Source organism: Mytilus californianus, unplaced genomic scaffold (assembly GCF_021869535.1).
Source record: "Mytilus californianus isolate M0D057914Y unplaced genomic scaffold, xbMytCali1.0.p SCAF_4, whole genome shotgun sequence".
NCBI classification, from domain to species: domain Eukaryota; kingdom Metazoa; phylum Mollusca; class Bivalvia; order Mytilida; family Mytilidae; genus Mytilus; species Mytilus californianus.
The window spans coordinates 103,994,840-104,007,876 of NW_026262690.1; the positions used below are offsets into that span (position 1 = coordinate 103,994,840).

A 13,037-nucleotide genomic window follows, 5' to 3' on the forward strand; every position below is an offset into this window, starting at 1 on the left:
AGGAAATTCTTACCTGTGATTTCAACATCCACTTTGCTCGGAGAACCTTGAGTGTCGACATTGAAATAAGCTGTCTTGTTTAACGGAACCAAACTGAGGCCATCACCACTAACTGTGGCCCGTCCTCCACCAAATATTTCTACCATGTATGGTGATCCTAAAATATATTGTTATTCATAACATTAATATCAAATGACTCTTTTGTCTTTGATTTGTATAAAAACAAGATGTGGAATAATTGCCAATGAGACAACTATCCACCAAATGACGTAGAAGTAAGCAACTATAGGTCACTGTGAGGCCTTGAACAATGAGCAAAATCCACACAGCATAGCAAGCTATATAAGGCCCCAATATGACAAATTAAAACAATTCAAACAAGAAAACTAACTTGTAGTCTCTCAGCACAATTTTTCACCCAGAACAATTTCTTTTCTATCTTTGACAGAAAAGATCCAAGTTAATGATGAGTTTTTGCAGGTCCTCAAAACTAACATGGCTGATAAAAGTGTTGAGAGCATTCATTGATTTAGTTTATTTTTTCAAACATATTTGTTTTTTATGCATATTTTGCTTATATTGTATATCATTATATGTATATTACAAATGTATTGTCCTTCAACCTGCCCTCCACCTAAAAGGTCATTGTGATAATCAACACAAAATCATTTTTGTCTAAACATAATTTTCTATAATATTCTATAATAAAATATTTCCACCTTTAACCTTTAAAGTAATTAAGCTGATGTTAACTTTGTGAATTAAATCTTTTTACCTTTAACCTCATTGTCGTTATAGCTGACATTAACTTTGTGAATTAAAATAATTTTACCTTTAACCTCAGTGCCGTTAAAGTTGACGTGAACTTTGTAAATTCCGGCTCCTTGTGGTGTAAAGTTTATCCTGTTAACTCCTCTGCTGTCTTCTGATACATTTGCAGGAACTCTTGAACCTTCATACAATATAGTCACGTCAAGGTCACCATCACCTGCACTTGAGTGATCGGCTGAAAAGGTTAGTTACCAATGGTAATGAAACTTAGGCAACTGGTTTTCTCACAAGACATCTAACATACAGCAAATTTCATCAACAACAGAAAAATTTTTACAACTATAGACTGATCTTAAAACAAGCCTTTAAGTCATACTTGATATATGTTACAACACATATATCATCAGTCAGTGTATTGTAGACATCAAAGTATACATGTAATATAAACTGCTAACAGCAGTGAAAAGTGACACATGAAAAATAGTGTACTAAAACAGAACTGTATATATAAGCTCTTTCCTATAAAAGGATCTTTTTACAGCATATTTATTTGAGTGAGTACAAAAAAAAAATAAAATAATTATTACATTTATTTATATTATCTACATATTGCAAGAGCAACAATTTTCTTCTATTATCCAATCAAATCATCTAACAGTAACAAAACCATGAATGAAAAAAATGACTAATTTGTTACTTTTAAATAAACTGTTATCACAGAGATATGTCTCGCCTTTTTGTTATTTTGATAATGCAAATGTTGAAATTAAAATAGCAATACTTTAACATGTAAGTTATGCAAATATTCAAAGTCGATGAACCATGACTGAAGGTACATGGCTAAACAATCTCCATGGAATGAGATGTGCCAATGCTAATACAACTGCATACCAAATACCATTGACTTATTATAAGTTGTTCCCTTTAAACAAACCTAAACACAAACATTAACTTGTAAACTATGTAAAAGTTTCAAAGTCAATGAACCATGATCAGGGGTGGGGCTATATAATCTCCATGGAAACGATACTTGCAAATGCCAATAAATTTGCATACCAAATATCATTGACTTAACATTAGCAGTTCATCTTAAACTGATCTAATCACAAACTAATACATGTAAACTAAGCAAAAGTTTCAAAGTAAATAGACCATGACCGAGGGGTGGGGCCAAATATTCTCCATGGAAATGAGATGTGCTAATGCTTATACAACTGAACACCAATTAACATTGGCCTACCACTAATGGTTCCCCTTGAACTGACCTAATCACAAACTAATACGTGTTAACTTAGCAAAATTTTCAAAGTCTATAGACCATGACTAAGGGGGCGGAGCCAAATTATCTCCATGGAAATGAGATATGCCAATGCTTATACAACTGCATACCAAATATCATTGACCTACCACTAGTGGTTCCCCATGAACTAGACCTAATCACAAACTAATACATTGTTGACGCCGCCGCCACCGCCGTCGAAACAGCATACCTATGTCTCGCTTTTTGACTTCTTCCAGGCGAGACAAAAAATGAAAACAACATGTTATAAATTTCAATTGTCTGAAGCGCTTTTCTGGATTAGCCCTCATCAGGAACGCTCAAAGCCGAATATTTGAAAGCCAAGGATGTAAAAGAACCAAAACAGTTGAAGAGCTATAAGACCAAAAAGATCCTAAAAAAAAGCCAAATCCATCTAGGGTCACCTTTGCCTGAGGGAGTTGAAACCTAAAATAACATACAATACTGTGGATTCCTTCATTTCCTTGGATACCAGTTTTCATGGATTGGGGAAAACTTGTACTTAGGAAGATATTTGAATTCATGATTTTGCCAAAGTCTGAATACGAGCCTATTTGAACGTTTATATCTGTGGTTCACCAATACTTACAAATTCCACGAAAATTGGCATAACATGAATGATATGTATCCACAGGAGCTTATAAAGAACTTATGCTTTATTTAACAAACAAGCAAACTCAACTTTTTTGCCCTTAGTACTTTGGATTCATTGTTATTCATTTGAAATCAATTTTTGTTGAATTTGTGGTTATAGGTTATCAACAGTTTACACTCAAATACTGTAAATTCTGAAATTATTGTGTGCATTTATTATTGCGATTTTTGAAGAATGGACATCAATGCGAGATCATTTTTTTGCGATTTCAAGAAAAGCTGCATACAGATATATGCATCAGATATCAGAATGGGAGTACTTATTATTGCGATACTCACCCAGTCCCATTATTCGCATTAATAAAAACCTCGCAATAATTTCTAAATTTACAGTAGTTAAGCTGTAAGTGTAGTTTACAGAAAGGAAAAGTACATTATAAGAATGTGGGTGCAATGAGCAGTCTGGGAATACTAACATTAGTAAGAACTTACCATGGAAAGTTAGATCAGATCCTACAATTCCACCCTCTAATCCATAAACTCTAACTGAGGCTGGATCATAAACAACTACCGAATAAGGACTCCCACTTATGTGTTCACCATCATACAGAACTGACAAGTTCCAAACCCCTGAAAAATATACAAACAGAATAATATTAATTGGTTATAATCTCCTTTTTTCCAAATAATTCATTCAGTACGATATAACATGACAGATACCCAATTTTTTACATTGGGATTATGTTGCTTAATATATATTTAACTAAGGTTTCCTTGCCATTAGTTCATAATGTCAATGGACTGTTCTAAGAATTTTATAAAATATGTGGCCTTCTAAATAATCAGTATGCTGTAGTAAATAATTATTTGATACTATACAATTTAGCCTACATCTGTAAGTTAAGATTTAGTTTTATTTTATTTTTCCTCTGTGCACCTGATCTTTTTCCTTATTTAGACAATGATCCTTCCATTTTTTTGGTAAAATAGAAATAAGAGAACACCGGAAGAACACCATATATTTTACTGCTGTACATTTTCATAATAATAAACTTAAGTTTTTATTTATATACAGATTGTACAGCAATTTTGAACATTTATTTCATAAAAATCTTATTCCATATTCATAACACTCAAGTTAATGATGTATATTATCATTTTCTATTTCTTCATTTTTTTAAATCATTTACCTAAAATAAACCACTCTCATCAAAGTAACAAAAATAGGGAGTTATCCAAAGAGTGAATGCAGTGGAAACATATCCCTTAAACAATGGGAGATAACTCACATTTGTGAAATGAAGACTAGTTATAATTGTTAAATAGATAAAATCAGTTCAATTAAGCAGAAGTTTTATGTCCATTTTTCATTTTAGCATAATGTATATCTTGTATAGTATTTATAAATGCACTGATATTTTTTCAACCAATTTTGTTAAATATCTCATTTCAGATTATGTTTGGCATTATTTGCAATTTCCTCAAAAAGCAACAATTAATGTCACATGATCAAACATTGGTGTAATGATTGTCATGATTTTACAGTTCATCCAGCCATACTTACCTGCTTCAGATGGTGAGAAGTTTACAATATATTGTCCCTGTCTATAAACTGCAGTGAGATTCTGAATCCTTCCTCCAGGAGACTGTGCCTCCACTCTCACATCACCCTGTCCTGCTCTTGAAGAATCCACCTATTTAATGTTATAATGATAGAAATCAGACATTATTCTTACAGAAAATTTTGCAAACGTATAAAGCAAATCAAACAATCCCTGCCCAAAAAAACTGATCCCTCCCATTCCACAAAAACAGACATTACAAGTATTACTATCAAGCCGTCAAACCATTGAAGCCACAACATGTATGGAATCAAATGTGACTACGGTACATCAGCTTCAAAATTATTAGAACATTATTAAAACGCCAATAGATTGGAACAAGAAGAAACTCATCATAAATTACTTTTGTTTCAAGTCAATTCGATTCTGGACAAAATCCAGAATTTATGCCTCATCTTTTTTGTTTGAATTTATTCTGACCCTTGAAACAATGTTGAGCAAAGCAAAAATTTAACTTTTCAATAACCTGCTTACATCCCTCAATAAATGTCTTATTAACTAATCCCAGGCATGTTTTGGTATGTAGAGAATTGATTTATGTATTTATGGGGTCTTAAAACATTTCTACATTTGTCTGTTGCCAAAAAGATTTCTTGTCAAACCTTAGTGGAGGAAAAAAGCTAGTCATACTGAATGACTGGTTCATAACATCTAAAAAATATGTTTTATTGAAGATATTTTTCAAGTAAACAATGACTCAAAACATATTCAAACAATTGGTCAATAACTTTTTTGAAGGAGTACAAAACCTAGTGTCCTAATTTTAATAAAATTCTGAAATTTCATTACGTTTATCTTTAACTAAAAACAGAAAATTTAGAAACCCAAATAGCTGGTACTGCCTTAAATATGTATTTCACATTTTATATATTCTGCCTTCAGCCTTCTTTGCTGCTCCATAAATAATTGACTAGTTCTACTTCTATAGAATGTTACAAGCTACTTACCTTGAGTTCTGTAATCATTCCAACAGGACAGGAATCAACAGATGTAAATGTGATCCTTGACCTATCAGCCATGGATTTAAAGGTCACCGGACATCCAAGGATTAATTGATTGTTGCAAAAGACACTCAGCTGAAAAAAACGGCAGAAGTTTAAATGTCTTTAAGAATGAATGCAAACGAAGAATAACAAATGTAAATGAATGCTTTTGATTTGATTTTTTTCCTTTTAAGGTCAATGAAGAATTTAGAGTTTGACTTTTATTTGAGAGCCTGTCAAGAGATAAACTTTTAGCTATGTGATATATACAAGATTATCGTTTGATTGGATCTATTCAACAAATTTTCAGTAGACATTAGGATAGGGGAGAGCTGAGCACTCAAAAATATGTTAAACCCTGCTACAATTTGTATGTGCATGTTCCAAGTCAAGAGCCTGCAGTAATTCAGTGGTTGTTGTCATTTCATTCTGTCATATTTGTTTTCCGCTAATTATTTTGTCATAAATTGGGCCATTGGTTTTCTCCGTTGATTGTTTCACATTTTGTCATGTTATGGCCTTATATAGCTGACAATATTTTATGGGTTTGCTCATTGTTGAAGGCTGTAGGATGCACTATAATTACTTACATCCATATGGTTTGGACTATGGTGGATAGTCACAATGTCTCATTGGCAATCATACCACATTTCCTTTGTTTATATGTATCAAGATAAACATTTTTCTTTTATTTTTGTTGGTATTTGTTACTATATATGACTATTACCCTATGAACTCCCGTTTCTTCAGGTGTGAAAAGGCCATCTCCAATACTACCAGTCCAGCTTAGTCTGACATTTGGAGAGGAGTCTGGACCTTTTATCTCAGCTCGTACATCTGATGGTGAAACATTGTCATCTTCAATCCTCACTGAAAAGTTGGACTGAAACACAAATACAAGTAAAAAAAAAAATATACACAACAGAATTTTTCAAATTAAATGTTCTACATTTAGACTACTCATTTATTTTATTTTCTACCATCTAACAACAAAAATGTGCAATATTCTACTCTTAGAAAAAAGTATAAAATTTACCATCACAACTATGATTAACTTTAATTTAATATTATCCACATAAAAAAGTAAACCAGCTCCATAATTTGGGATTGAAATATTTATAACAAAGAAAAATATTAAAATTGAAATGTTTCTTGTTCACAAATCCATTTTTTATTCATAAATTTAATTTGCTATGGAAATAATGCATAAAATTTCTTTTCTTGAATATTGTATTTGTTTTCTTATATAATAAATTTCCCAAAAAACATGTATAAAATTGAATAAATTTGTTTTATCTTAAAGAGTTTTCCCAACAAATGAAAAGAACTGCATTTTCAACCTTTGAATATAGCATAATACAGATGTAACTATTAAATATAAAAAGTCTCATGCACTTTTTAAAAAAAATGTTGTGTCAATCTAAATACATGGATAATTCTTTATCTGAATTTTAATGTTAGAAAGGAGGTATAAAATATAATTATCTTTAAAAAATGGCTATACTGTTGTAAAAGTATGCAACTCAAAATATAGTTACTGTGTGTCCCATGATGTCTGGAAATTTGTTTATAACTAAATTTCTGTACATTGTACTAAAATCATCAGGACCGAAAACATGTACTGTACCTTTTTAGTCAAGTCAAAATGGATTACTCTTTGAAACTACAAAATTTTTCATACGGTCATTTTCAAACACTATTTTTTATGCATTTTGTTGTTAAATGATTTCATTACAAGTTATATTCATGTCACTATATAGAACTTAATTATTTCCTAGTAGAAATAAACCACTTTCCCAGGTAAATAGGACACACAGCAATCATTTCTAGAGGTAAACACACAAGTTTATGCACTGGTCATAAGAAATTGATTGTTAATTATAAAAGCTCAGAAATTATACAATCTACTAATTGTTAGCTTATTTAATATAAAATTCAAAAGGCACACATATATTGTAGGTCCTACAGGAAGTATATATATCATATCTACAAAAATAAGGCACCACAAAAATGTGCCTTTTCTGTTTATTAACATTTATAATCTGGAAACATATTTATAAGAAGTATAGATAGGTTCCAATTGATACAATTTGAGCAAGACTTACTTCCCTTTTGTTGCAATGTTGGAGGTCAACTTGCACAAATTTCTTCATAAATCAGCTAAATTTAACTTGTAATACTGGCTGCTAGATGAAGTTGTTTTCTGAACAATTTTAATTTCGATTAGCCTTGTTTGATTTATCACTTAGATCTTGGCCCTCGGTCGTAAAACTTTACTCAGTACTCGGAGTACAAATTATGTGCTCGAAACATCAAATCCCAGTATTTTGATTGGTTGATTTCTGAGTCTGATTCAATAATCGTGCTCGAAAGTTTTATGACCGCAAGGCCTGGTAAGGATCTTTTATCAGACTTGTCTTAATGTACCAGATGCTTCAATTTGGTTAGTCAAATAAGAAAATCAACCATTTACCCCTCCAAAATGGTGGCCAAGGGAAATAAATAAAACTCATATTATGTCATATCAAAACCTAGCTATACACAGTATGCGTATAATCTGTCCATTTTACTTCATGTAATGGAAGAGCAACCCCTTTGTTTTGCAATTATTTTACAAAGCAAGCAATTGTTTTAATTACTAATTCTTATGCATCTACATATGCATCTACTAAAGTAGCATCTGATAGTTTTATAACACACTAAAACAACCGGTATACTCACAGTCTGCTTACAGCATGTACCAATATCAAAAATCATCATTTATTCAATTGTCTTATAATTTATGAGGTGGTAAGATTTGGTGAAACGTGTGCTGCAACTTTATGGAAATTTTCTTTTAAGGGCATACGATACAGTTTTGATCCCACAGTGATTTTTTTACGAAAATTTGCATACAAACTATTTTACATCAAGTCAATTGAAATGTGTAATAAAAATACACCTTCATGTGCTACATTTAGAGATGGGGTTGATATTTTAGGCATTTACTCAAAATTTTGGTTTCTCAGATATTTCTATCCATTGGATAGACATACTTAACTTTTTTCTTTCAAAAGATAAACACAAAAGGATTTTTGAAAAAATGTTTGGAATATTATTTACATAAATTGCTCTAAATTTGTGCAAAAAATTCTTGAAAAATAATTTATTTTTTTTAATGTTTCATAACTTTTTATAATAACAGCATTTTTTTGTTGTATATTTATCTTATTTTTCAAAATTCCATCTGAGATTTGATAAAAAAATTTGATACAAATAATCTTCATACATAATCAAGCCAAATGTCATTTTAAAACTAGAGGCTCTCAAGAGCCTGTGTCGCTCACCTGTAGTAACTGATGCTTTGGAAATCATGTAAAATAAGGTTAAAGTCATAATTAATAGTATTAGATATTAGATATTATAATGATATCTAAGATAATAACAATAACAAAAAACTGCAAAATTTCTGTAAAATTACAAACTCAGGGGCAGCAACCCAACAACGGGTTGTCGGATACGTCTGAAAATTTCAGGGCAGATAAATCTAAATCTGATGAACATTTTTGCCACCTGTCAGATTTGCTCTAAATGCTTTAGTTTCAGAGATATAAACCAAAAACTGCATTTTACCCCTATGCTCTATTTTTAACCAAGTTGGCCATGATGGTTGGAAGGCGGGGTCATCGGACAAATTTTTTTAAACTAGATACCCTAATAATGATTATGGCCAAGTATGGTTTAATTTGTCTCGGTAGTTTCAGAGAAGATTTTTGTAAAAGATTACAAAAATTTACGAAAAATTGTTAAAAATTGACTATTAAGGGCAATAACTCCTAAAGGGGTCGACTGACAATTTTCGTCATGACAACTTATTTGTAGATCTTACTTTGCTGAACATTATTGCTGTTTACAGTTTATCTCTATCTATAATAATATTCAAGATAACCAAAAACTGCAAAATTTCCTCAAAATTACCAATTCAGGGGTAGCAACCCAACAACAGGTTATCAGATTTGTCTGAAAATTTCAGGGCAGATAGATCTTGACCTGATAATTAGTTTTACTCAATGTCAGATTTACTCTAAATGCTTTGGTTTCAGAGATATAAGCCAAAATCTACATTTTACCCCTATGTTCTATGTTTAGCCATGGCAGCCATCTTGGTTAGTTGGCAAGGTCATCGGACAAATTTTTACACTAGATACCCTAATGATGATTGTGGCCAAGTTTGGTTAAATTTGGCCCATTGGTTTCAGAGGAGAAGATTTTAGTAAAAAGCTAACGTCGACGGACAACGACATCAGACGCCGGACGCAAAGTGATGAGAAAAGCTCACTTGGCCAAGGGCCAAGTGAGCTAAAAAGGAGTCAACACGACTCGTTTTCAAGCTCATAATAAAAATGAGTAGAAAACTGCATGTTTTCCCAATATGTCACCGTTTGACTTCGCATAAAAAAATAATTCATTTTGCGTTAGCGACAGCATTATCTCCCCTGCAACTGTATAGTATGCCCTTAAGCAGAAAGCAATTCTATTGAGTAAAAACTAAGAACAAAATGACCCACTTAAATAAAATATGTATTAAATTTCAAAAAAGATGTTAAAATGGTGAAATAATCATTACCTGTGCTTAATTACAAGACTATAATTAACTAAAGTGCAATTACATATTGGTTTGCCAGGACATAGATATATCAATTCATTAGATTTTCATGGATTAAACTCAGTTGTACAAATGAAAATGTTTAAATGAACTTTATTAGGAGTAAAGTCCATAATTATGACAGTGTCTTCCACCTAGCCCTGATTTATTGGACATATCTGCAACTGTATCAAACAACAAAAAAGAGTGTGTAACTTAATGTCATGATCATTACATCTCAATTAAAAAATTCTGTAAACTATGATGGACATTTTCATGAGGTTACATATTCATGAATTCATTACATCAACATTCACATGAGTATATTCTCCTGACAGTAACTGATTATCTTGCTATACCTTTGCTTTAGAGATAATATTTATGGAATTCTGGAAAACACAGAATAAGTGAAAATTATGACCACCAACCCATTTTGTGTAAATTTTGATATTTACATTTAGGTTCATTCCGACATTTTACATCGAACAACTGAGATTGTCTGTGACTTACATTAGTCTTATAGTAGGCATTTCTGAAGAATTATTATAATTTAATGGATACCAGTTTTAAAATATTATATATAGTGATTAATTTGCATAAAGGTTACTGCTGTATTTGTCTATTTTGACTCAACCATACACACCTCTAGACCAACATAAACATTTTTTGGTGGTGAGGATAGGACTACTCTTTCCGCTGGTGTTTTTGTTGGTTTGAAATCCTTGAAGTAAGCAGCATATGCCATGATCCCAATATGATCCACTTCTGGGTCACACATTTCTTTAGCAGTTAATATTGGATTAACTCCAAGTCTTTGAGCTGCTTCCAAGCCTGTTTAAAAAAAATGAAATTATAAAACATTAAGCCATGTAAAATTATCTTTTATTCTTATGGCTTTCACACACACTGAATTTTTCTTTAACTTTTACATTTTTAAAACTTAAATGCTAATTGCTTTGCGGCAGATACTAATTTTCAAGTTTTATCGAGACATGGATTGAACCCACAACCTTCTGCACTCTAGGCGAGCTTGCTACAATAGGCTATTTCTGGAATCATGTCTATCACCAGAAGAAATTATCGTCAATTACACACTCCCTTATGCCCTCATTTACAAGATAGAAGGCGCGCCTGTATCCCTGCACCTATTTAAGTTTCTAGCATCTTCATGATTGTCATTCTGCATTATAGTCTAGAAATAATTTATGTACAGTAGGTACGTAATCTTAATGTCCTGGACGACAGAAGGGAGGATGACCGACTAATTAAGATTTTTATTTCCGAATATTTCCTACAGTGTAACATCAAACTTATTCACCCATTCACTCAATTTGTGTTGTAAGTGACAATGCCTACATTTTGGTCATGTGGGGATGAAAGTCACGTGACAGATATTAAATAACAACCGTATCTTGGAACTGGCGTATGAGACCATAAAGAAGAGGTGAAGAGCTGATGCTTCCGCAAGACCTCCAAGGTGTTTTTTTCTATGGAAGAATTACCAGGTTTTTTATATTGTGAAAAAGCATTTCTTCCAGCTGAAGAAGTTTACTATTTTCAGGCAACATGTAGTACACAAGGCAAGAGTCAGACAATTCGGTTGTCATTACAAAAAAGGTAAATATATAAAGAATTTTTGTAATATGAAAGGTTTAATACATGAATTATTTACCTTTTTGGATATTTTCAGAATTAGATCCAGTCAGATTTGGAACATTTTCTCCCAATGATTTAACCAGGTTGGCTAACAAATGTCCGTCCTGCCAGTCAGACTAAAAACATAAAGCATCCATTCTTAAAACAGTATTCACCTAACAATCAGACACTCTTTGATATAAGACATAGTTAAAGAACTGATTTAAAATTACATGTATTTTATATTTTCTCTGCATAATGAACAGGTGAATAGTATAAAATTACAATTATTCATCCTACACATTTGCTCAAAGAAATTTTTTTACATACCGGTAGAATACCTTAAGACATTTTATTACAAAATATTTATCTCAATTTCTCCCTTTATTTATATATTTTCTAAATATTACTCAGCATTGCAAAGTATTGATATCTCTTATAAACACAGGCAGATATATACAGAAAAAGATGATAATGTATACACATAACAACAAGTGAAACTGCGAGCTACTGCTCACTGATGATACCCTCGCCCAAATATTTCGGTAAACAGGAGGTTGTTGAGTGATGAATCTGAAAACACATCACACAGTATAGCTGACTTATATTAACCATGAAACCAAATTTCAGAAATCTTTATAATGTAGTTCCTGAGAAAGATGCGACGAAAATATTCATGGGATGGACAGACCGACTGACGGATGGATGGACTGATGGATGGATGGACAGACGGACGGACAGACGGACAGACGGATGGACAGACAGACAGACAGAGGAAAAACAGTATACCCCCACTTTTTTAAAGCAGGGGTATAATAAAATGGCAATGTGTATGTTTCTTTAGTGATCTATAGATCGTGAACACAAGTCAAACAGCATACAACCTTTCTATTTCTAGTTTGGATGTTAATACCCAAGTGAAGACCAATGCCATTAAGTTATCCAGTAATATATGGAGCTTATTGAACAGTTACCTTCCCTGGCAGTTGAGTATATACTGGTTATTGAATATATTTATTGATATACTGTATTAAAGGCCTTTGAAATGTTTTTCATATCATTGGGCGTCGACAGTAGTACTATTTACATTTAGCAAAAGTCAATTTGCTAAATGTAAATAGTACTTTTGCTATATAATACATGTATTGCTTAAATCTTTTATTTTAAAACATAAATCAAATGAGGATATTTTTCCAAAATTCATACTTCAAATAGTTTATATTCTTTCACTCAAATTGCTTTAGAGGATTTGTTCAGCATGTGTTGTTTTTTTGGCATAGGCCTAATTTTACCCAAATAGCACTTGATATACATGTATATATGAAATAAGGAGCACTCATTATCATAACCATAAACAAAATATCATCGTTCACAATATATTGTAAATAAATAAAATTGATTTGATTTGATTTGATTTTTGGTGTTTTAATGCCACTTTTAAGCACCGCTTTTGGGCTATTTCGTGGCGGTCAGTTTTTATTGGTGAAGGAAGCCAAAGTACCCGGAGA

General features: G+C 31.9%; 1 protein-coding gene across 2 annotated transcripts in view; it reads right to left on the reverse strand.

The window, feature by feature from the left end:
• Positions 1–13,037, reverse strand: part of LOC127738954 (filamin-A-like) — a 71,013-nt gene that overhangs the window by 47,023 nt on the left and 10,953 nt on the right. For both annotated transcript variants that reach the window (XM_052250453.1, XM_052250452.1), the window contains exons 5-12: positions 11,567–11,666; positions 10,538–10,725; positions 5,998–6,153; positions 5,235–5,363; positions 4,230–4,359; positions 3,158–3,295; positions 833–1,006; positions 14–157 (exon numbers count right to left, since the gene is read on the reverse strand). In XM_052250453.1, coding sequence (XP_052106413.1) covers positions 14–157; positions 833–1,006; positions 3,158–3,295; positions 4,230–4,359; positions 5,235–5,363; positions 5,998–6,153; positions 10,538–10,725; positions 11,567–11,666 — 1,159 coding nt within the window. The remainder of the gene's footprint in view (positions 1–13; positions 158–832; positions 1,007–3,157; positions 3,296–4,229; positions 4,360–5,234; positions 5,364–5,997; positions 6,154–10,537; positions 10,726–11,566; positions 11,667–13,037) is intronic.